Below are 24,165 nucleotides of genomic sequence, written 5' to 3'. Positions count from 1 at the left end.
ACGACAAACAACATATTAAAAAATATTTTTCCGGTGCCGGGGCTCTTTAAAACTTTTGCTTCAATAGCGTCACCTGGTGCCAATTTCTATCACAGTGGAACACACGAGTAACTGTTCTGCCTTTTCGGAGTGGTGGCAAGGAATTGGTTGATCAGTTCACAATGACGGAGGTATTTGGTTTGTTTCGGTTATTGATTTGTTTATATTTCTTTTATTAAACATATAAAGCTCCGAGCTCTCAAAATTACGCTTTGCCAAAAATAATTTTCTAACCCTAAAACCCAAGTAACGAAAACTGCCGTTTAACCAAGGCTGCTGCTTTAGATAATCTGGTTTTGCCTCTTTTGTGTGTAGTAGTGGCTTTGATAAAAAATCCAAATCAAGTTCCAACTTTGCAATGGCACATAGGCCCTTGTTGAGTTAACACTAAAAAAACAGAAATCAACTTTTAAACAGAAAAAGACCTAAAACAAGAAATTTTGTGTATTTCTTAGAGGAAAACTAGTTTGTGAAGACGATTTTTCCTTGCAATTTCACACAGCTCCCCTATGTATCTTCGGCACATTTTCTATAAATTTTAAAAGAATGTTTTTGGCTGGAAAATAATTCCGGACAATTGAAACAATTGGGGCCAGATTGGAAAGAATATAAATCTTCCGCGCAATATTTTGGATTTCCCCTTGTAATCCGCGCAAATTTAGGCTTTTTATGTGTAATCCACGCAAAAAAAATGTTGTCCACGCGACTTAGCACAGCTTTCGTAGGTAACTATAATAAACTTTCTTTAAAATTTTATATTTTCGTTTTACAATGAAGTTCTATGTCGTCACAAGCCTTATTTCACGAACAATCCACGTAAATCAGTCAAGCACATCGAAACTTACCGATCGTCACGCTTGAAATAACATTTCTAGCGTAGTCCTTAAATTACATTTATCTGTATTTTTAGGACGTAGTTTGACTATTAAAGTGACTGTCGCCTGGGCAAGTTACATAAAATAATGTTTTCTGTATGACAAATAATTAAAAACAGTTAAGAGCAGTTTTCAATCAAAAACTATCCCCACAAAACAAATCAGCAAAATGTTTGAATCGTTATGAAAATGAAAAATTGTAGAATCTAGCAGAACAGCTGCGTGCGCAATAGAGCAAAACTGAAGATTCGTCATGTTTATTGCTTTAATTAGTTGTTCTTTTTGTCGGCTGGATAGTCTTGCAGGTGTTACATACAAATTGCGTTAATCGTTAAATCCACCTGTCAAAAGTCTATCGATCCACTCAGAAAATTGTAATTCTGCGCAAAAATCCGCGCAATTATTTTGATGAAAAAAATATCCTCCGCTTCCAATCTGGCAATTGGGCATTATTAAGTCTTCCAAGAAGAAAGAAATGTATAGCCCAAAAATTTTGAATCATGAAAGTGATAAGGTGTAAAGTTTAGCAGAGCATCGGTGTGCATAATGGATTTTTTCCGTATACAGTCAAACTTCGATACTATGCCACCTTGATATTATGCCACCCTCGCTACTATACCACTTTTGATCGTCACCAACTAAATTCAATAGAAAATATATTTACTATGTCACCCCTTACCCTTGATACTATGACACATGAGAGTACAGTATTACTGTATTAACGGTCAGGTTCCGGATTAAAAATTGGGCCTTTTGACAATTTTCGGTTTGAGCTCATGATAAAACAGAGAAAAAATGAAAAACAAATCATTGAGTAAATAAACGTGGTCATGTTATGAGGTTTCACGACTTTGCAGCGAGTTATGTAAACGCCGTTCCGTGCTTGTGTCACAGCAAAACTAACAGATCTTGTTTGTTCTATGCACGATCTAGCCGTTTTTTGTAATAAATTATACTGTATACTATACCTTATACTGTAATAAATTACAATCGTACAACACAACGTGGCATTACAGTACATTGTCACGTCACAAGGCTATTTTTACAACCAACCCTCGGTATTATGCCACCCTCGGTACTATGCCACTTTCTCTCGGTCCCAAAGGGTGGCATAGTATCGAAGTTTGACTGTATTCTTGCAGACGGTATGCACAAGTGGTGTTGATTGCTAAATCCACTTTTCAATTAAATTCAGTCCATGCAAATTCATACAAAAATCAGTCCATGCAAATTCATACAGAAAAGTCATATTTCCGCTCAAAACTCCAATTATTTTGGTGAAATAAAAGTGTCAAATGCTTTCCAAATAAGCCTGAGGTTCATATGATGTCAAAACAGAAAAAAAAGATAGGGACATAGGGATAAATGACGTTTTACCTCAATTATGTAATATTACAGAATTATGTCATAATACAGACAAGCTGATTGATGTGTTTAATGTACTGGTTGGAAATTTACTTGTTTGTCATTTTTTGTGTCGAGACATACTTTGTAGGTCTTAAATCAATTTTTATGGTCGTACATATGAATAGAACTAACCACACTTTTTAATGCAGGAAAAAAAGGTTGCCAATGTGATGAGAGACATTCACATCCAGAAACTTTGTCTCAACATTTGTGTAGGTGAATCTGGTGACAGACTGACAAGGGCAGCCAAAGTTTTGGAACAGCTAACAGGACAAACACCTGTGTTTTCTAAAGGTAATGATATAATTCACTTATTATGGGTCCACTTCAGGGAAGGATTGTTTTTGTCAAATTTTTTTTTGTCGATGGCTGATTTGAGTTTGGTTAAGAAAAAATGATTCAAACTTATTTAAAGTTACACACACATTAGTTAGTTAAAAATGTACACACATTGGCTGTACTTACCAAAGTGCATAATTCAGGAGATTACTTTGTCAGTTGGTGTTTGTTGGTTGGTGTACTGTAAAGTATTTCAAATAGTTTTGTAACTTTTAGTTGGATTCACACATTTTTCACTCCTTAACTTTGAAATATTTGTTCAAAGTTAAATTCCTTGTTCGTCATTTAAATTAGCCCAATCGGCCCAATAGTTACTATTAAAGCCCATCATATGTACACAACATATGACCAGATATCTCAAGGGAGTAGTACACTGGTTTACAATTGTGGTGATTTAATGTAGAGCAGGTGGTTTCTGCTTCACCCATGAAGCCATAGATTAAATTCTCAGGGTTGGAAAGTTTTTATCCCTTTTTTTTCTTTTACAAATCTATGACAATATTATGATGTAAAAAGAATACAGACAAAAAAGACACCAAGTTTGGTTTAATGCCTAATTTGTCTTTGAGAATTAAAAAAATAATTCCACCGTTTTTGTATTGTAACTAATTTTCATTAACAAGTGTGTGGGTACCTATTCGATTTTGCTTGCAAAACAATCATGTTAGTACGTCAAATATAAACAGGAAATATTTTTCTACTTAAAACTGGTTGCTACAGGATTTCTTCTACATTTTTACTCATTATATATGTCTTGAGTCAGGCACTTGGGTGAAGATGATGCAAACGGTTGACAAACAAACCTACTTTTACTATGTACAGAGATAACTCTGAAAGTTCCTGCCAACCTTTTCCATTTCCTTATTGCCAACACCACAAACATTGAACAATTTGTGGGGATTAAATAACCTTGAACTGTTGATATAGTTTAGATTGTTTAATATGAAACATCAAAAGAAATCACATGCCAAACTAACATAGGCGTCATTTCCTGGGGTGGCAGGGGTGGTGTGCCTCCCCACTAAAAGTTTCTGGGGTGGCAGTCATAATAAAATAGGTATGCTGCCACCCAAAAAATTGCCTGGCAGTGTTTAAATTCGTGTGTTACAGATATGCGCTTCATTAATTATGGGTCCCCTTCCCTGAAGGGGACACATAATGATTTTACTCAAATTGTTTGCTTGTTTTCTTTGTTTTTTTTCTTCCCAAAGTTTGTCTGACTCGTTTTTCCATCAAATGTTTGATGGATTTGGATGAAATTTACACATATGGTAGATATAGTTATGTAGATGTGCATCCCACTTTGTTTTTGTTGATAACCCCAGTATTTACCCCGCTAGCCCCCTGAAATGGGTTATTTTCTTCCCAAAGTTTGTCCGACTTGTTTTCCATCAAATGTTTGATGGATTTGGGTGAAACTTTTACGTATGTGAAGATAAGTGGTATGGTAAAATCAAAGCCACCATAAACGTCGCCAAAATGATCCTGCCACAAGTTAGATAAGTTAGACAACTTTGCAGGTTGCTTTTTCAGTCACTTTTTCCACCACGTTTTTTTGTTTTCGTGTCGTTATAGTGTATCCGTTTTAACATTTGATTTAGTTTTTGAGGAGTGTGTTGTCATTGTAGAAGTCTTTTATTATTATTTTTACATCTTTTATTGCCTAAATAACTTCATTTTATTTCTTGCTTAGAACTGAGGATGCCATTAAATCGGCGAAATCGATATTATTTACAATACATTGCAACACGAAAAACACAGATTGATTTAGGTCCACTGAAAGCTTCAGTTTACTAAGTTATACAGATAGTAGATATAGTTATGTAGATGTGCATCCCCTTTTGTTTGTCCAGATAACCCTAGTATTTATCCCGCTAGCCCCCTACAATGGGTGAGTTTGTAAACAGTGTCAAAATTGGCTGAAATTTGGATAGCTTGTAGAATATGCTATTTATAGGTGTCGATTGTTGTGTTCAACCCTGTAGCCCTAACATTTACCCCACAAGCCCCCAAAGTGTAAAACTTATTTGTATGTTACTGGACACCACAAACAAAAGATTTCTGTGGCGCAATAGTGTTACTCGTTTGTGAATTTGTGGGTTGCTTGGTGAACGCTTTTGCGCCATGGCAGTAAGGGTTTTTTTAACAGCCCTATGACATCAGAAACATTAACGGTTGTTGCTCAAAACACATCTAGTGGTCAAAATTTTAAACATTGGCAGATTGGGCTGAAATTTTGCATTACTATTGATTGAGTCATAGAGGTTTCATGTTTTTTTAGTTTGTGTGTTGGACCCCATTAGTTACCCTACTAGCCCCCTAAAATGGGCTAGTTTTTTAAACAATGTTGGAATTGGCTGAAATTTAGACAACTTGCAGAATTTACCATTCATAGGAGCTGATTGTTGTGTTTAACCTTGTAGCCTCAATTTTACCCCACTAGCCCCCTTAAATAGGTGAGTTATTAAACAGTGTCGGGATTGACTAAAATTTGGGTAGCAAGTGGGCTATGCTATTTGTAGGTTTCAATTGATGTGTTTTACCTTGTACCCCCAACATTTTCCCCCCTCCACTAGCCCCCTAAAATAGGTGAATTTTCTGAAGAACGTCGGAATTAAATGAAATTTTCAGGTTTTTGAACATACTATTGTAAGTCCTTAAATGTTGTGTTTTGCCCTGTAGCACCACAACTTAACCAACTAATCCCTAAAATGGGTGACCCTTTTAACAATGTTGGAATTGAAGGAAAAATTGGACAGCTTGTACAATTTGCTATTCATAAGTGTCCATTTTTTTGTTTTACCCCATTATGCCACTATTTACTCCTTTTCTTTGAATAAGAACGTTAACTAGGACATATTTTAAACAATATCTGGGGTGAATCAAAATTTAGAGAGTTTAAGCCCAGTGCCAATCTCTGTGTTTTACCTTACAACACCCGACTTTCTCATGGTTATCTATTGAAATGCATTATTTTCAACTTTGCATGTGTGGGGACCCATGAGTTTCTGCCTGCAGAAACAACTACAGTGATAAAAGACTATGGCTAATATGGGACCCAATACAAAATAAGCATAGGAAATATAATAATGTTTTAAAATAGGTGTAAATGCAACAACAAAATGTGCTAGGCCACCCTTCTAGTTGACATGGGCTCTTTCTAATGGTTGGTATACTTCGAGCATGTGCAAAGTAAGAAATCCTTATTGTTTTTAAACAAAGCATAGGGAAAACCCATATTGCGCTACTCGCTTCAGCGATTTTAGTGAAGTTTGCTCCTCCAGAGCAGGTCTGAACAAGACTTATGAGGTGACAATGGTAATTTTCATGTTTTTATGTATTCTGGATATTAATTGGCAGTTGGGGATTATATTGTTACATAGAGTGTTTCATTTCCATGCTCGAGAAAATAAACTGCAAAGCCGATTCAATACTTTTGCAAAATTGAACATGTAAAATTAATTTACAGTTCTCTGTTTAAGTATCACAAGCGACGGTTGCGTTTTGTGCATTATGCTACTATTTGAAACACGCTACCTAAATAACGCTACCCAGCATGAGATATACTTTTCCCATCACCAACTGAATACGTCACTAACGTATTGTGACATCATCACTCCACAACTAGGTGGACGGTTGGTGTAGTGATTTTTATCCAAGTTAAGCAGAATTGTTTACAGAGTAATGTATAGTCAAGTGGGGTAAAAAAAAACAATTTTTTCAAACTTTGTTGCCAAACTTTTATTTTAGGCAACAAAAGGTCAGTTTTTCTTCCCAACAAAGCTGATGGGACTACTTTTATTGCTATGTGACAAGTTTTTGATTTTACTTGAAAACAAACAAAATATTTGACAAAAACTGTTGTTGTTTTTTAACCCGAAAAAGGTACAAAAAAACAATGTCGGGGTAAAAAAACAAGTGGACATTAGGACCATTTAAAAAAATTAAGTGGCATTTGGAACTTCAATTCAAATGCATGAACTTAATGAACCATCTTAAAGTCAAAGACAAGACAAAAATTTCATTTATAACTTTGTTACAATGAATAATCTCAAAAACATAAGTCACATAAATTTCCTTGTTTTCGAAATTTTGCAAACCAAACTTACAGCTGTGAGCAAACTGTTTGTATACTAGTTAAACACTTTCAAATTGGAGCTAAGACTTTCTATGGCTCTGTACCTTTATTGCACTGAATTTATTGCCTTTGATTTGGTCTTTTTTTCATTTACCAGTCTTTGTTGGTATGCAACTAGGTTTAAATACTCACACTGCGTTTTACCTTACAACACTAAACTTTCACATGGTTATCTCTTGAAATGCATTATCTACAACTTTGCATTTGTGGGGACCCATGAGTTTCTGCTTGCTGAAACAACTAAGGTTATAAAAGACAGTGGATGGTATGGGACCCAATATAAAATAAGCATAGGAAATATATCAATGTTTTAAAATAGGTTATGGTGTATATGCAAGGGCAATACGTGCTAAGCCACCCTTCTAGTTTAATGTTAAAGATGCCTATATTTTAGCTGTAACATTGCACAACGGGCATACTTTGGTTTGAAAAAGTGTGGGTCTTTAGACAATAATGTTCTTTGGAACTGTAGCATGACCCAAATATGTGAAGCTGTATTAGTAATTACGTTAAACTTTTTAATTTATTGCCTAACGAAACTCATTAATTGTATTTGCCTATGTGGCTACATTTTCTATACTGATTGATATGTATGTCATTGTTGCAAATACTTCATAGACAATAAATGTTTGAGCAAAAAAATACCAGCTTATTTGATGAAACCTTTAGAACAGGGGTGCAAAATTTATTTCGGAGTTTGATAGCGCGCCGTAATTTTTAGTAGCGCATGATTTTGAGCCTTATCTACATCAACAGTGTTGGGCCTAATAACAAGTACATATACGCCCCTAATTGTTTTAACTGGAGACCACTGAGGCAAATCTGAGCTTTGTTTAGACGCAGTTTATTTTTCTAAAACCCTTTCACAACTGCCAAATAAACTTGGAAAACCAAAACAATTGGCATCAGCTTGGACAGGAGTACACAACCATGGTGCTGTTAATAGCCGCATCACAAGTTCTTGTTTCACTTAAGCCTGCCAAGTGTTTGAAAAAATGTTTTTTTACAAATTACTTACTGATTTAAAGAATTTTGATTTATCTCATAATATTCCATTTACTAGTGGTGTCTAAAAGTCCAGATTGATTTCTAACTTAATCCATGGATTGAGTTAACAATTTGTTTTACTTGTTATGGGTCCCCTTCCCTGAAGGGACACATATTGTTTTTGTCTATATTTTTTTTTTCTTTTTTTCTTTTTTCTTTTTTCTTTTTTTCTTTTTTCTTTTTTTCTTTCTAACGCAGATTTGTTCCCACGTTTTGGTCAAGAAAGAATGGTTCAAACTTTTTCAAATTTACACATATTACAGATATTGGTCTAAAGATGGTCCATGTGAATTTTGACCCCGTTTGAACCCTCGGTTCACCCACAGCCCCCCAAAACGTGAAATTTTTAGCGCGGATTTGTTCCCACGTTTTGGTCAAGAAAGAATGGTTCAAACTTTTTCAAATTGACACACATAATAGGTATTGGTCTAAAGATGGTCCATGTGAATTTTGACCCCGTTTGATCCCTCGGTTCACCCACAGCACCCCAAAACGTGAAATTTTTAGCGCGGCTATTGTTCCCACGTTTTGGTCAAGAAAGAATGGTTCAAACTTTTTCAATTTTATACACATTACAGATATTGGTCTAAAGATGGTCCATGTGAATTTTGCCCCCGTATGACCCAGAGATTCACCCACAGGCCCCCCGAAACGTAAATGTGTCTAACGCTCGTTTGGTCAAGAAAGACACTGTAGGCAGAAGTACCAAGAGAGTAACTCACTGGTTTACGATAGCGGGAGGGCTCAGCTTGACGTCGGACAGACGTTTTACGAGACATCGTTTCAGTGATTAGAAATCAGCTGTTTTGCACAGCAATGCTATGTCGTTTTATTAAGTTATCACTCACATTTTTAGTTTTGGCGAAGGTTTTACACCTATGACGTGATTTAAGCCTAATAACCGTGCTTCGGTTTTGTATATGTCAAGAAAAACTTTGTTAATAACAGTTAAGATGAAAAAATTAACTTGACTTTTTTGCCAAATAAATGTTTTTTTAAATGCTCGCTGTCAGGTTGGCCGCCGCATGATCACGGGTTACTTAAGGTCAACTAGTCGGTATTACAAACACAGCTCAGAACTTTCTTCATAACGTAGCGTTTTTTTAACAATCAATTTAGGAGTCAATACTCAAGGCATGTATAAATTAGGCTTAACAGTATTGTTGAACACGAATGACGGCGTGCTATTGAAAACGGTGTCAAACAGTCGTTTGGCGTGTGCACCCTGAGAGGTTACTACAGGTCAATGGTACTCATTTTGCGAAACAAAGTTAAATGAAAAACAATTTGTTATGTATACACTTGTAGCAAATTGCTTTTTAATTTAAAGTGTCTGTAACACAACTGTTACAGCAAGTCTTTGTTACGTTTTTTTAATGTTTTTGTAATTACATGAATAGTGCAAAAAGAATACGAACAATTTTTTTTATTGTTGGGTTAATGCTTTCTAAAAATTTGTCCTTAAGAATGTAAAAATCACCGCAACATTTGTTTACCGTAAATCCGCACAAACATGCGTGTGGGGACCCATTAGTTTTTGTTTACAAAAACAATCATATGTGTAGATCAAATGATGTGTATAGTAAATTGGTAAATATCGTATAGAATATATAAAATGGAAGTATATCAGAAAGCCACTCTTCTAGTTTATGATGTCATTATCTATATTGCTTGGTTGTGTGCTGACTGTATATTTAGCAATGTTTGCACAAATAGTGAAGTTTAAATCAACTCATGACCACCAGCACTTATATTTAAATGTACATTTTCACGGCTGGACCAGCGAAGGTCGTAGGTTGTGCACCCCTGTGCTTACATACCATCAGGGCAAAGCATAACCTGTTGTCAAGAGTGTTTTTTCCAGAAATTTGAAATGAATTTCGCGGGTTGGAATACCACAGTGCCTTGCTATGTGGGAATGCTTGGTGACGGGCTAAATCGATATGCTGTTAATAATCAATTTCATATCACACGCCAAATGCGTCAGCACATACATGCGTTGGCTTGTTTGTTGTGGAATACGCGTTGAGTTCTGTTAAGGTAGCATTTACTGGATAAAACACAAGTGTATGTTAAACAAACGTAAAAACGATTAAGGCGAACAATTGCACCCGGATACGAGAAAGGTACTCTTCCACTTGGTTGCCGAAATATAGCGTCGTGAGCTACGAATCCGTAAGAAATGTATGTGCGGCGTGTGTGACGTTTTGTTGAGTGAATTTGCGTTGCAAATCATTTTTGAAACACACGTGACCGATTGCACTATACCAGGGGTCGCCAACCCGCGGCTCCGGAACCGCGTGCGGCTCTTTGATCCCTTTGATGCGGCTCAGTTTTTGACTATACCAAATGTTGTACATTTGAATAAAAATTATTTGACGATTATGCCGAACACAAAAGTCGAACACGAAAATTGAAGTGCAGTAGCATGACTGTACTCGCTTGTTGTAGTTACCTGCAACCCCATCTCTATACCATCAAACGTGAAGTCTGAAAGAGGCAAACTGGCGGATCACAGGTTAGCACGCAATATGAGACAATACTGTTTTTGTTTGCAGTGTGTGTGCGCGCGTAACAATAGCTGTTTGTTAATTGTTATGCAACAAACGCGTAAACAAAGGAATAAAAATCTGCAAAAACAGAATATGCAACGCTACATAAAGTTGTTTTCTCTGCTGACAAGACTAGTATACCAGTGTGTCTAATATGCAATGAAACACTAGCTAACAACAAAAAGTCGAATGTCATAAGATTAAAATAGTTTTTGCATTTTATTTTAAATTTTAAAACGACTTTGGGGCTCACAGTGTTTTTTTACTACGTGAAACTGGTCCGAGTGGCTCTTTGAGTAGTAAAGGTTGGCGACCCCTGCACTATACCCACGGCGTTTAGCATGAGTGACGTCACTTTCTGCGCCCGAGGTGTGAGAGAGAGTAAATATTCTATCGCTGTTATAAAAGATCGAAAGTGATTTACTTTTTTTAATTACGCACTTTGTGCGCAGTTTTTTAATCAGCACTTTGTGCACAGTTTGCATAGCATTGCGACAGTGCCTCAAAAGTGTGGCACATTTAAAAGTTTAGCATGCAATCAACCTATTGTGGTCTGCGGGCTGATCCATGCGAATTTATATTGGAAAAGCAATATTAGTAGATTGTTGCCTGATGCCTATTTTTTCGCCAGTTGCACCATTGCTTTATTGTATTAGCACTGCCTGAGTAAATTAGTTCAAAAAATGTAAACCAACTCCAATTAGGTGGCAAGAAATTACAGTCGCGCACGCCGATTTTATAGTCGCGCGGCGCGACCGTATTTTTGCACCCCTGCTTTAGAATATTAAAAAAATATGTGTCATAAATTTTGTCACTTGAGAAAACATTGCCCTGTTCATGTTAATAATCAACATCCCCCAAACAGTTAAAGTCTGAACAGACAGAACAAAATTTGTTTTTTTTTGCACCAATCATTTTGAGTAACTATAATTATGGGTCCCCTTCCCTGAAGGGGACACATATTGATTTTACTCAAATTGTTTGTTTGTTTTTCTTGTTTTTTTTTTTTTTTTCTTCTCCCCAAAGTTTGTCCGACTCGTTTTTTCATCAAATGTTTGAGTGATTTGGCTGAAATTTGCACAGATGGTAGATATAGTTATGTAGATGTGCATCCCACTTTGTTTTTGTTGATAACCCCAGTATTTACCCCGCTAGCCCCCTAAAATGGGTATTTCCCCCCCGAAGTTTGTCCGACTCGTTTTTCCATCAAATGTTTGATGGATTTGGCTAAAATTTACACAGATGGTAGATGTGCATCCCACTTTGTTTTTGTTGATAACCCCAGTATTTACCCTGCTAGCCCCCTAAAATGGGTATTTTTCCCCCGAAGTTTGTCCGACTCGATTTTCCACAAAATGTTTGATGGATTTGGCTGAAATTTACACAGATGGTAGATATAGTTATGTAGATGTGCTTCCCACATTGTTTTTGTTAATAACCCCAGTATTTACCCCGCTAGCCTCCTAAAATGGGTGTTTTGTCCGACTCATTTTTCTATCAAATGTTTGATGGATTTGTGTGAAATTTACACAGATGGTAGATATATTCATGTAGATGTGCATACCACTTTGTTTTTGTTGATAACCCCAGTATTTACCCCGCTAGCCCCCTAAAATGGCTGAGTGTCAGAACAGTGTCAGAATTGGCTGAAATTTAGATAGCTTGTATAGTATGTCATTTATAGGTGTATAAATGACATTTACCCCACAAGCCCCTAAAGTGTAAAACGTGCTAAGCCACCCTTCTAGTTTTCTACTCAAAACTGATTGAATTACCACAAAATGAATTTATAACCTCTTTTTCCTTACTTTGTAGCATTTTTCTTTAGGTCTGGCCCCCAGTTTGTAAAATTGCCTAGAAACAAAATCTGAGAATGGTTTATGGATTATTGTTTAGGCACAGAATAAATACATCCTATGAAAAAGAAAGCATTTAAAAAAATTTTTGGGTTTAACTGTGACGGTATTGTTTTTTTTTACCCCAACTTCGGCAAATTTTCTTTACCCCATTTGACTATATGTGTTTATTCACTACCAATAACCACGAAAATCATGTACAAACCCAAACATGTAACCTAATCTGTTTTGATCACATAAGGAACCACTTGACCACATTTCGCCACCTTACAAAGGAAAATTTATGCTAAAAAATCGACACCTATGCAAACTAATAAAAAATCTGATTGGATGATTACTTTGTTTTCAACAGAAGTGATAATCTTTAGTGTAACCCAATTTATATGAGAAAAGTTTGAAGAGAAAACAAAAGAACCCAAAACTGCAAATTCGGCCTAAATTGTGAATATTGTAAACAAGATTTAAAAAGGGATGAAATTTGGACAGGTTGTGGAATATTCCATTTTTACGTTTCAATTGTTGTGTTTCACCTCTTAAAGTCATTTACCCCATCTGCCCTTTGAAATAGAATGAGAATAAATTGTTTGTATTTCGTATAGCATGATAATTTGGAGTTGGACAGAATTCTATCACTGGGTTAAACTAACAACACAACACCAAAGTTATTAATGGCTAAAACTTAAAATGCTTTATTATGGGTCCCCTTCCCTAAAGGGGACACATTGATTTTACTCGATTTTTTTTTTCTTTTTTTTTTCTTTCCAAAGTTTGTCCACCTCGTTTTGCCTTGAAATGTTTGATGGATTTGGATGAAATTTTCACAGATTGAAGATATAGTTGTGTAGATGTGCCATTCGTTTTGTTTGACTCGATAGCCCCTGGATTTACCCCACTAGCCTCCTAAAATGGGTAAATTATGGGTCCCCTTCCCTGAAGGGGACACATATTGTTTTTGTCCGTATTTCTTTTTTCTGTCTAACGCTGGCTTGTGAGACGCGTTTGGTCAAGAAAGAGTGCTCCAAATGTGTTCAAATTTACAGAGATGTTAGTTATTAATCCAAATTTGATCCTCCTGAAGTTTGACTCCGATTGACCCAGCGGTTCACCCACAGGCCCCCAAAACGTAAATTTTTTGAAACGGCTGTACTGACTAAAGTACAGCATCTTGGAGTTTCATGCTTTGTTGTTTGGTGCAATGTAAAGTTTTTTAAAGAATTTTGTATATTTTTTTCGGATTCACCCATTTTTTACCCTTTTTCGGATTCACCCATTTTTTACCCGAAATAAACGGTTTTAGTTTTAAGGCAGAAATACATGCCCTATGGTGCAGAAAAATTTGAAAAAGTTAACAATTGTTTAAGCAGGATATTCGTTTAGTATTTAAAATTTTGCCAGTTACCTTTACAACCCATAATATGTGTACGCTATCAGTCAGATATAAGTCCCAAGGAAGTAATTCACTGGTTTACGATTAAGACGGCAGAGCGGGAGTGCTCACTTGATGTCCAGACAGACGTTTTACGAGACAGTCGTTTGGATGATTAGAAATCAGCTGTTTTTTTGTGGGCAATGCTATGTTGTTTTATTAGGTTATCACGCGCATTTTCAGTTTTAGCGAAGGTTTTACACCTAAGACGTAATTCGAACTCTATAAACGTACTTCGGTTTCGTTTATGTCAGGCAAAACATCGTTGATCAACATAAATATGAAATTTAACAAACAACTTTGTCGAATGCCGCGATAAATGGTCTTTAAATTCTCGTTGTCAGCTTGGCCGTCTTATAACCATATAACCATGGGTCACTAAAGGTCAACTTGTAGGCATTACAACACCGTTACGAATTTTTCGTCATAACGTATCTTCTTTATTTTTGACGAATCAATTCAAGAATCAGTACCTAAGTCATGTATAAATTAGGCCGAACGGTATTGTTGAACAATAAGGACTGCATGCTATTAAAAACAGTGTCAAAAGGTCATTAAACGGTCGTTTTTGCGAAACAAAGTTAAGTGAAAAACAAGTTGTTATGTATACCTTTGTAGCAAACGACTTTTTTTGTATAGTGTCTAATACAACAGTTAAGGCTTTCTAGGAAAATTTGTGTTTAAAAACTGAACTTGAACCACAATATCAAGGTCAAAGCGAGAGATTAAATTGAATGTATTTTCCCCGTTCTTTTTTCACCGATTTTTTGTAACTATATGACAATAATGATGCTAAAAGAATATGGAAAAGAACTTTTAAAGTTAAGTTTATGCTTTGTCCTTAAAAGAATATAAAAAATATAAAATACCGCCACATAGGTTTGCCGTAAATCCGCATAAACACGCATGTGGGGGCCCATTCGTTTTTGCTTGCAAAAACAATCATGTATGTAGATAAAATTGTGTATAGTGTAGTAAATTGTTAATTATCGTATAGAATACATAAAATTGAAGTATATCAGAAAGCCACTTTTCTAGTTTTAAACAGTGTCTGATTCAGATGAAATTTGGACTGTTTGTTCATTGTTCCATTTTTGGGCGTCGATTGTTGTGTTTCACCATGTAGCCCCAATATTTACCCCACTAGCTCCCAAAAAGGGGTAAAATTTTAAACAACGTCTGATTTGGATGAAGGTTACTACAGGTCAATGGTACTCGTTTTGCGAAACAAAGTTAAATGAAAAGTTATGTATACACTTGTAGCAAATTGCTTTTTAATTTAAAGTATCTGTAACACAACTGTTACAGCTTTCTAAAAAAATTGTGTTCAAAACCCGACCTTGGACGACAATATCTGGGTCAAAGCAAGAGATTAAATTCAAGTATTTGTTACGTTTTTTTAATGTTTTTGTAATAAAATGACAATAATAGTGCAAAAAGGATACGAAGAATTTTTTTTATTGTTGGGTTAATGCTTTCTAAAAATTTGTCCTTAAGAATCTAAAAGTCACCGCAACATTTGTTTACCGTAAATCCGCACAAACACGCGTGTGGGGACCCATTTGTTTTTGTGTACAAAAACAATCATACGTGTAGATCAAATGATGTGTATAGTAAATTGGTAAATATCATATAGAATATATAAAATGGAAGTATATCAGAAAGCCACTCTTCTAGTTATATATTCAATGTTTGGGGTAACATCAGTTTCTGCCTGTAGAAACAACAAGAAATGAAACCATTTGCTAGTATTTGATCCAACATAAAATAATTGGAGAAAATATATTAACAACTTAAAAAAAGGTCCTAGTGGGTAGACATTTTCTTTAGTTGTAAATTGGTGTAACTTTCAGCGCGATACACTGTCCGATCTTTTGGTATCAGGAGAAATGAAAAAATTGCTGTTCACTGCACTGTACGAGGGCCAAAAGCTGAAGAAATTCTAGAAAGAGGACTAAAGGTACCCAAAAGGTTTTTTAGGAAATGTTTTTTTATATTTGAATTTTTTCTTTAATAAAACTATGCATATATTAGCAGTGTTTTTGTCCAAAATTATTTTCTTTTTTGTGCAGTCCCACTGTTTGGTTAGGAATAAGTGTTTTTTTAATATTTTCAACCTGCTTACACGACCTATGTATAGTTATTATCTTGATTTTACTAGTTTGTCTATGCACTTTTGGCTTCAAATCTTTGATGGATTTGGATGAAACTTTCACAGATGGGAGGTGTAGTTATGTAGATGTGTCGTCTGTTTTATTTGTCTTGATAACCCCAGTATTTATCCTGCTAGTGGTGGAAGAGTGCAATGAAGGCAACTGAACATATGTTACTTATGTTTGTGAACTACTTGCATTGCTTAGTTGTGCACATGGCTTCGGAGGTTTTAAAAGTTGAATCAGCAGTTGTTATTCAAGCACCTCGAGGGGTCAAAATTTTAAACATTGTCCAATTGGGTTGAAATTTTACAAGACTGTAGTTTGGGTCATTGTGTTGTGGTATTTTATCACTTCGAGCGTGGAACCCCATCAGTAACCCCACTAGCACTTTAAAATGATTTTTTTAAACAATGTCAGTATTACATGGGAATAAGACTGTTTAAGAATACATCATTTTAAAGTGTCCATTGTTTTGTTTTACCCTGGCACTAACCCCTAAAATGGGTAAATTTTACAAACAGTGTGTTAAAAGGTCATTAAACGGTCGTTTCAGTGTCTGTGAAACCAAGTTAAGTTTTTTTGTCAGTTTTTTTTCTTACTTTTGTAATTAAATAACAATAATGATGCAAAAAGAATACGGATAAAACTTTCAAGTTTGGACCAATGTTTTTCAATAATTTTTCCTTGAGAATCTAAAAAAATTGCAACATTTTTATACCGTAAGTAATTAATGTGCAGAAACACATGTGTGGGGACCCATTCATTTTTTGCTTGCAAACAACTAATATGTGTAGATCAAATGGTGTGTATGGTAAATAGGACGTATAATATGTAAAATGGAAGTAAAAAAGAAAGTCACCTTTGAAGTTAGTGTATATGGTTTTCTGGGAACAAAGTGTATTAGTAAACTGTAAAATTGTTACCTGAACTGCAATATTTTTTACGTTAACTAAAAATATTTTTACCTGAACAATTTGTTATGGCTTTATTGCAAAACACAGTTAAGGACAATTTGTTATGGCTTTGGCACACTGTTCGTTCTTAATTTGTCAGCATTTGTAATAATTTTGTACTACTAAGAAAACGTAACAGGTTTGAAACCACATTTGGGCATTAATATCCCAATTTGAATTCACACAAGTTTGGGCCTTTGTTTAGAAACTGCTTGATAGGGCCAATATTTACCCTGCTAGCCCACTAAAGTTGGTAAAATTTTAAATAATGTTTGATTTGAATGAAATTTGGACAATTGATTCGTTTAGACAAATTGTTATGTTTCACCCTGTAGCGCTAATATTTACCCCAATAGCCCCCTATAATGGGTGATTTTTTACACAAACTTGGAATTCTTGGAAATTTAGACAGATGTTGAATTTGGCATTTATAGGTGTGGATTATTATGTTTTACCTTGTACTATATACCCCACTAGCCCCTAAAGTGGGTCATTTGTTTAAACAATGTCCAAATTTGATGAATTTCAGACGGTTTGTCCACTATTATTTAGGTAAAAATGTATATTTGTTGCAAGTATGTAAAACAATGTGTACATGTAATTGCCAATAAATTGGACACTTACTTTGGCAAAATATAGGAAATCACCTTTATAATTTTTTTCATAGGTTCGGGAATATGAACTGCGCCAAGGTAACTTTTCAGCTACTGGAAACTTTGGTTTTGGGATTCAGGAACACATTGACTTGGGCATTAAGGTAAACAGAAGTACAGACAATAATGGTTAACCATTTTTGCAATTACCCTTCTGAATGAACAGTGCAAATTGTCATCAAAGTTGCTGTTTTACGCTTCCCCAGATGTAATAATTATGGGTTCCCTTCCCCGAAGGGGACAAAGATTGTTTTTGTCTGTATTTTTTTTCTGTCTAACGCTGGTTTGTTAAAAATGTTTGGTCAAGAAACAGTGCTTTTAATTTATACAGCCCTCAGGAAGTTTGACCCCGGATAATCCAGTGGTTCACCTACAAGCCCACCATAATTATGGGTCCCCTTCCCTAAAGGGGACACATATTGTTTTTGTCTACCGTACATACTCGCAGATAGGTCGCAACTTTTTCCTTATATTTTTTAACAAAAAATATAGGTGCGACCAATCCGCTCGACATAAGTTTGAATTTTCCGGCTAATAAGCCGATTTTCAGGACCTACGTTTTAGACTTAATTTTCTGGGGTTGGCTTATTAGGCGGATATAACATATTTATTTGAGTATAACGCAAAAAAATTTAAACTAATTTTCAATAAAAAATTAAGGGTACGCATTCTAGACGCGAATTGTAGTGGAAATGTGCTATTGCCACTGTGGTTCTATTGAATACGGGTGCATGCGCTCGTGCATGCACATACCAATGCGAGACAGTTTCATGAGCGCACATGCACATGCGACCGCTCAGCGTGCGTTGGATTTTCCCGCTTTGTTGATAAAAAATTTAAACGTATTTTGATTATATTAAGCCCTACAAAAAAACAAAATAGGAAGTTATCTATGCAAAAAAAGCTAGGGAAAGGGCCTTTTGAATCCCTAGATTTTCAGTGCGACTTATGTGCGAGTCAACTCTAAATTAAACTTTTTTAACACAAAACTAATAGTGCGACCTATACGGTGGCGCGACCTATCGGCGAGTATATGCAGTATATTTTTTTCCGTCTAACGCCGATTTGTTCCCACATTTTGGTCAAGAAACAATGGTTCAAACTTTTTAAAATTTACACACATTATTATATAGATATTGGTCTAAAGATGGTCCATTTGAATTTTGACCCCAATTGATCCGTCGGTTCACCCACAGCCCCCCAAAACGTGAAATTTTTAAAATGGCTATACTTGCTAAAGCAGATGATTCTGGAGTTTCATACCTTTTTGATTGGTACATTGCAGCGTATTTTAAAATATTTTGTAACTTGAAGTTGTATACATCCATTTTCATCCCTTTGCCCGAAATATTTGTTTGTTTGTTCACATGTTAATGAGGTCAGAAATACAAGACTTAACCTGCTAAAATTTTAAACAGCTGTGGATAGGGTGCTCCTTGTTGGCTGTTAAAAATTTCAGTGCAATCGGCTCAGTAATTACTTTTACAGCCCCCAATATATTTTTATATGCTGTCTTTTGTCAAATTTGTGCTCGCTCAGTGCACAGCTATGGGAGTGATTGACGATAGTGGCACATGGAAAAAATGCCTCTGCTTCACGCATAAACACAGTCATTACTTGACCATTTTCTCACTGGTTGGAATTGAGATGTTAGTTATATTGTGCTGTAAACGTTAATGTAGGTCAACTTATTCGTGTTCCGAAACGCTGACCGACAACGCAGCACGATTTGTTACACCTGTGTAACGTGACTTCTCAACCTGGAAGTGTTAATAAAACTGTTTCAGAAAAGGTTTTGGACATAAAAAGCCCAGCTAAGCAATCGTATTGTTGGTATGTAGAAACTTAACGTTGCCAGGGAACGCTATGTGGGGATTAAAAATTATAATTCAACAGACAAAGGGCTATTAAGGATAAAAAAATGTTGAAACTTTGTTAAAAGTTTAAATAGTTGGACTCATCCATTTTCCACCTCGTGAAAACAACGCACGTCGAAAAAAGCCTAATTGGGCGCGAAAAGCGCAAACCAGCCCACTGAAAAGCAAATAGCTCGGCCTCGCGCATAACTGGACATGCTATCACGCAGTCTTTTTGCACTGTGCAATTAAGATATGTTTGTAGATCATTTAAAAACTAGGAGTTTCATGCATTGTTGGTTGGTGCAATGTAAGGTATTCAATTTTGTTTTGTACATTTTAATTCAATTTACCCATTTTTTACCCCTGTTATGAAAACACTGCTCAAAGTGTACAGTGGCTAAGTTATATACTTTTTAGTTTTCTGTCAGTATGTAGATAGTTTAAGTACACAACCCAAATCTACATTTATATGTAGCAATTGCCAACTAATATAGGCACTGTTTATCTCTCTGTAATTGTAGTCTTTGTAGAGTATGGTATTGCTTGCTGGCCGATTGTGGCTCCAGCCCTTTTTTGTTACGTTAGTAAACCTGCCTTTTTTATGGGTCCCCTTCCCTGAAGGGGACGTACTTTGATTTAACTCTGTTTCTTTTTGTTCCAGTGAAGTTTCTCCATGCACTTTTGGCATGAAGTCTTTAAAGGATTTAGTTGAAATTTCTGTCGTTGACTAGTAGCTCCAGTACTTACCCTGCTAGCCCCCTAAAATGGGTGATTTTTTTGAACAATGTCTAAATTAAATGGAATTTGGACTGTTTGTATGGCAATGGTATAATGTGCTAAGTCACCCTTCTAGTTACATTTTGTGATCCATCGAATTTTTTAGTATGATCCATCAATCGGCATTTATGGCATGGATTTCTTTGTGATGCTAAGTCGTCCCGGATACAATGTACGTTATCGAAGGAAAAAGAAATGCAGAGTGGGATTCGCACATCGCCTGACAAAATCTGATGGGATGAGATGGTTTCAACAAAAAGTATGTTGTATTAATCTATGATGGTCCCTCCGGACCCTACCCCTTTTGTTTTTTTTAAATGTTTCACAGATATAAAATAGGCCAAAAATTTTTCTGTTTACTGCTCCGTGATATGGGGTTGTCCTTATCTCAAAGTTATATATGCCTTTATCATTATGGGTCCCCTTTCCTGAAAGGGACACATCGTTTTTGTCCGTATTTTTTTTCCTGTTTAACGTTGGTTTGTAACCCTTGTTTGGTCAAGAAAAAATGCTTCAAATTTATTCAAATTTGGACAGATGTTAGTTATTAATCGGAATTTGATCCTCCTGAAGTTTGAACTCGAATGACCCAGCGGTTCACCCATAGGCTCCCCAAACTTATTTTTTTAAACTGACTGTACTGACCCAACTACATGGTCTAGGAGTTTCATGCTTTGTTGGTTGTGCAATGTAAGATATTCTAAATAATTTTCTAACTTTTTATTGGATTCACCCATTTTGCACCCCTTTAACCCCGAAATAATCGGTTTTAGTTTTAGGCCAGAAATATAAGCCCTATGGTGCAGAAATTTAAAAAAATTAACAATTGTTTGAGCACGGTATTCGTTTATTTAAAAGTATTTAAAATTTTGCCAGTCACCTTCACAGCCCATAATATGTGTACGCTATCAGTCGATATAAGTCCCAAGGAAGTAATTCACTGGTTTACGATTAAGACGGCAGAGCGGGAGTGCTCACTTGATGTCCAGACAGACGTTTTACGAGACAGTCGTTTGGATGATTAGAAATCAGCTGTTTTTTTGTGGGCAATGCTATGTTGTTTTATTAGGTTATCACACGCATTTTCAGTTTTGGTGAAGGTTTCACACCTAAAGGGCTCTACAGACATACTGCGTTTTGCGTCAAGCGGCGCGTTTTCCGTCAAACGGTACACTTAACACACACGCCGGCGACTTCGGGGCGAAAATCTCCGTTCAAGCGGCAGAGTTAAAAATGTTTTAACTTTTCCGCGTGACGCGTTGATGTTTTGTGTCAACGGAATTGAACTAACTATACATTGTGATAAATTGGGTTAAAAATACTGCGTTTATTTGTCACATTGTATTAAAAAGTATGTCTTAAGGTTTTAGCAAAACAATTAAGATGAGTTTTAATAAAATTTTAATTCAAATGATCGGAGACCATTCAATGGTCAGTACAGAATATATACAATGTATATAATATATACAATTATCAGTACAGAACGCTTAAACAGCATTGGTAATGACAAACGCCACCGCACGACGCAAAACTCGTCGGGACACATGAAATGCCGTTCCGCACGGCTAACGCTTGACGCAAACGCAGTATGTCTGTAGAGCCCTTAAGACGTTATTTAATCTCTATGAACGTGCTTTGGTTTCGTTTATGTCAGGCAAAACGTTGTTGATCAACATAAAGTTGAAAAAATAAACTAACTTTTTCAAAAGCGGGGTCTTTATAAAACTTTTTAAGTTTTTTTTCAAAAGCCATGGTCTTTAATAAATAGTCTTTAAATTGTTGTTGTCAGCTTGGCCACTGCATAACCAAGGGTCACTAAAGGTCAACTTGTAGGCATTACAACACAGTTAAGAATTTTTCAACATACCGTAGCTTCTTCATTTTTGCCAAATCAATTCAAGAATCAATACTTGAGTCTTGTATACATTAGACAAAATGGTATTGTTGAACACAAAGGACTGCATGCTGTTAAAAATGGTGTCAAAAGGTTATTAAAACAATTTGTTATGTATACCTTTGTAGCAAATGACTTTTTAACTTATAGTGTCCAATACAACAGTCAAGGTTTTCTGGAAAAATTTGTGTCCTGTTCTTTTTTACTGTTTTTTTTGTAATTATATGACAATAATGATGCGAAAAGAATACGGACAAAAACTTTTAAAGTTGATTTAATGCTTTGTAAAATAATTCCTTAAGAATCTAAAAGTAACCGCAACATTTGTTTTCCATAAATCCGCATAAACACACATGTGGGGACCCATTCGTTTTTGCTTGCAAAAACAATCCTATGTGTAAATCAAATTATGTGTATAGTAATCTGGTAAATAGGATATAGAATGTATGAATTGGAAGTATATCAGAAAGCCACTTTTCTAGTTATAAAACTGAAAATATCTAGGCAAAATAAAACTGATGAGTTCCAACTAAAAGTTAGTTTATTACTTTTGAAAGTATTCCTACAATGACATGCAGAATGAATTTAGTTGAGTGTTAAAAGATCACTTTTTGTGGGATTGTTTCAAAGGCAATTTAATATGTCACAAGCAAGAAAAACAAACAGTATGAATGTAATGTGCGAACACTCTGTTTGTTACTTAAAAAATGATGGATCACTTAATGTCACAGAACTGAGAGTACTTGAACTTCACAGTATCTAACCCTTCAACAGGCAGCATGGTCATCAACGATCACCGTTTATTTAATTAAATAAATGAGAATGGAAAGTGTTTTCCTAGTAACGAAATCTGACCATGAATATCTTGGAATATACATATATATTTCGTCTAATGGCATCTTCAGTTCCTTATTCAAATAGAACCTATTTGATTTGAATGTTTGAATAAGGAACTAAAGATGCAATTTGGCGAAATATATTCCAAAATATTCATCGTCAGATTTCGTTAAAAATACTTTCCATTCTATGTCACAGAATACTCGTTTATCCATCTAATAATTTTGATATTATGTATGATTGTAGAAATACTTTAGCCTCTGAAACCATGTGGTGGACCACAGTCTGAGAACCGGTTTGTTTGAGCAATGTTGTTTAAATTTCTTACTCAAAGAAACTTAAAATGTCAGGGTTATGTTTTCTAACTCTGTGTGTCCATGGTAGTAATGTCAGGGGTTATGATTTTACAAGCTCTGTGTGTCCATGGTAGTAAAACAGTTTTTTCCTAAATCTCTGTTACGCTATTGAAGCACTGCATAGTTACAAAAGTGATACCTTGCGACCCGCAACTTCTTTTGCTTCTGGGTTATGACGTTTCTTAAAAGGGGAATCCCCAAATTGCTGTTGGACACCCCCCCTTAAATTTTTTCTAGATACGCCCCTTTTCTACATTACCACCACACCACAAGATGTTTCTGCAGGACTCTGTGCCATTTTGCTAGTGCTTTAATACTATTAGGATTTTGGTTTTAGTTTCAATGTATGTTTGTTTATTTTCAGTATGATGGCATCATTCTTCCTGGAAAATAAGTCACACTGACCACCTTTTGATCGCCAGTGATGAAAATACACTTATCGATCTTCTATCTGTTGTATATTTTTGCCTAAAGATGCATAGATAATCACCACTGCAAAAGAATGTCTGTTATGCATTTTATAGGTCATGGGTAGTGTAGGTTTTGTCCAAAATAGTTTCTATTTAATAGGTCTTCTAGCAGCACACTTAATTTTTTCTGTAGAAAGCAATTTTAATCCATGTTTGTTTTAAGACCGTTGTAATATTGTTATTAATTAACACAAATGCAATTGTAATTCAGCTAACTTCTTAATTTTTCCCCTTTGATTACCTATGGTTTTAAATGCTTTACCAGATAAGTTTAAATATTTACCTTCCCTGAAGGGGACACATCTTAATTTTGCTCTTGTTTTTTTTCTTTCTCTAAGATTGTCCATACACTTTTGGTATGACATATTCGATGTATTTGGATGAAACATTTACAAAGAGTAGGTATGGTCATGTAGATGTGCCTGGATAGCTGAATATTTACCCCACTATCCCCTAAAATGGTTAAATTTTGCAAACAATGCATGAATTGAATGCGACTTTTATAGTTTGTATCTCATATAGCATGATTAT

The 24,165-nt window shown here is 35.5% G+C and overlaps 1 protein-coding gene across 1 annotated transcript; it reads left to right on the top strand.

Moving 5' to 3' along the window:
- Positions 1-64: 64 nt before the first annotated feature.
- Positions 65-23,612, top strand: LOC145203956 (large ribosomal subunit protein uL5-like). The gene is made up of 6 exons (XM_080076343.1): positions 65-170; positions 2,471-2,615; positions 15,533-15,639; positions 17,456-17,545; positions 20,184-20,336; positions 23,529-23,612. The coding sequence occupies exons 1-6, from the start codon at positions 162-164 to the stop codon at positions 23,556-23,558; spliced, it is 534 nt and encodes a 177-aa protein (XP_079932469.1). The 5' UTR covers positions 65-161; the 3' UTR covers positions 23,559-23,612.
- Positions 23,613-24,165: the final 553 nt, after the last annotated feature.

The sequence above is a fragment of the Phallusia mammillata genome, chromosome 8, assembly GCF_965637545.1.
Source record: "Phallusia mammillata chromosome 8, kaPhaMamm4.hap1.1, whole genome shotgun sequence".
Lineage (NCBI taxonomy): Eukaryota > Metazoa > Chordata > Ascidiacea > Phlebobranchia > Ascidiidae > Phallusia > Phallusia mammillata.
Note: the sequence above shows the minus strand (reverse complement) of the source record. Positions and strands in the feature narration are given on the sequence as shown.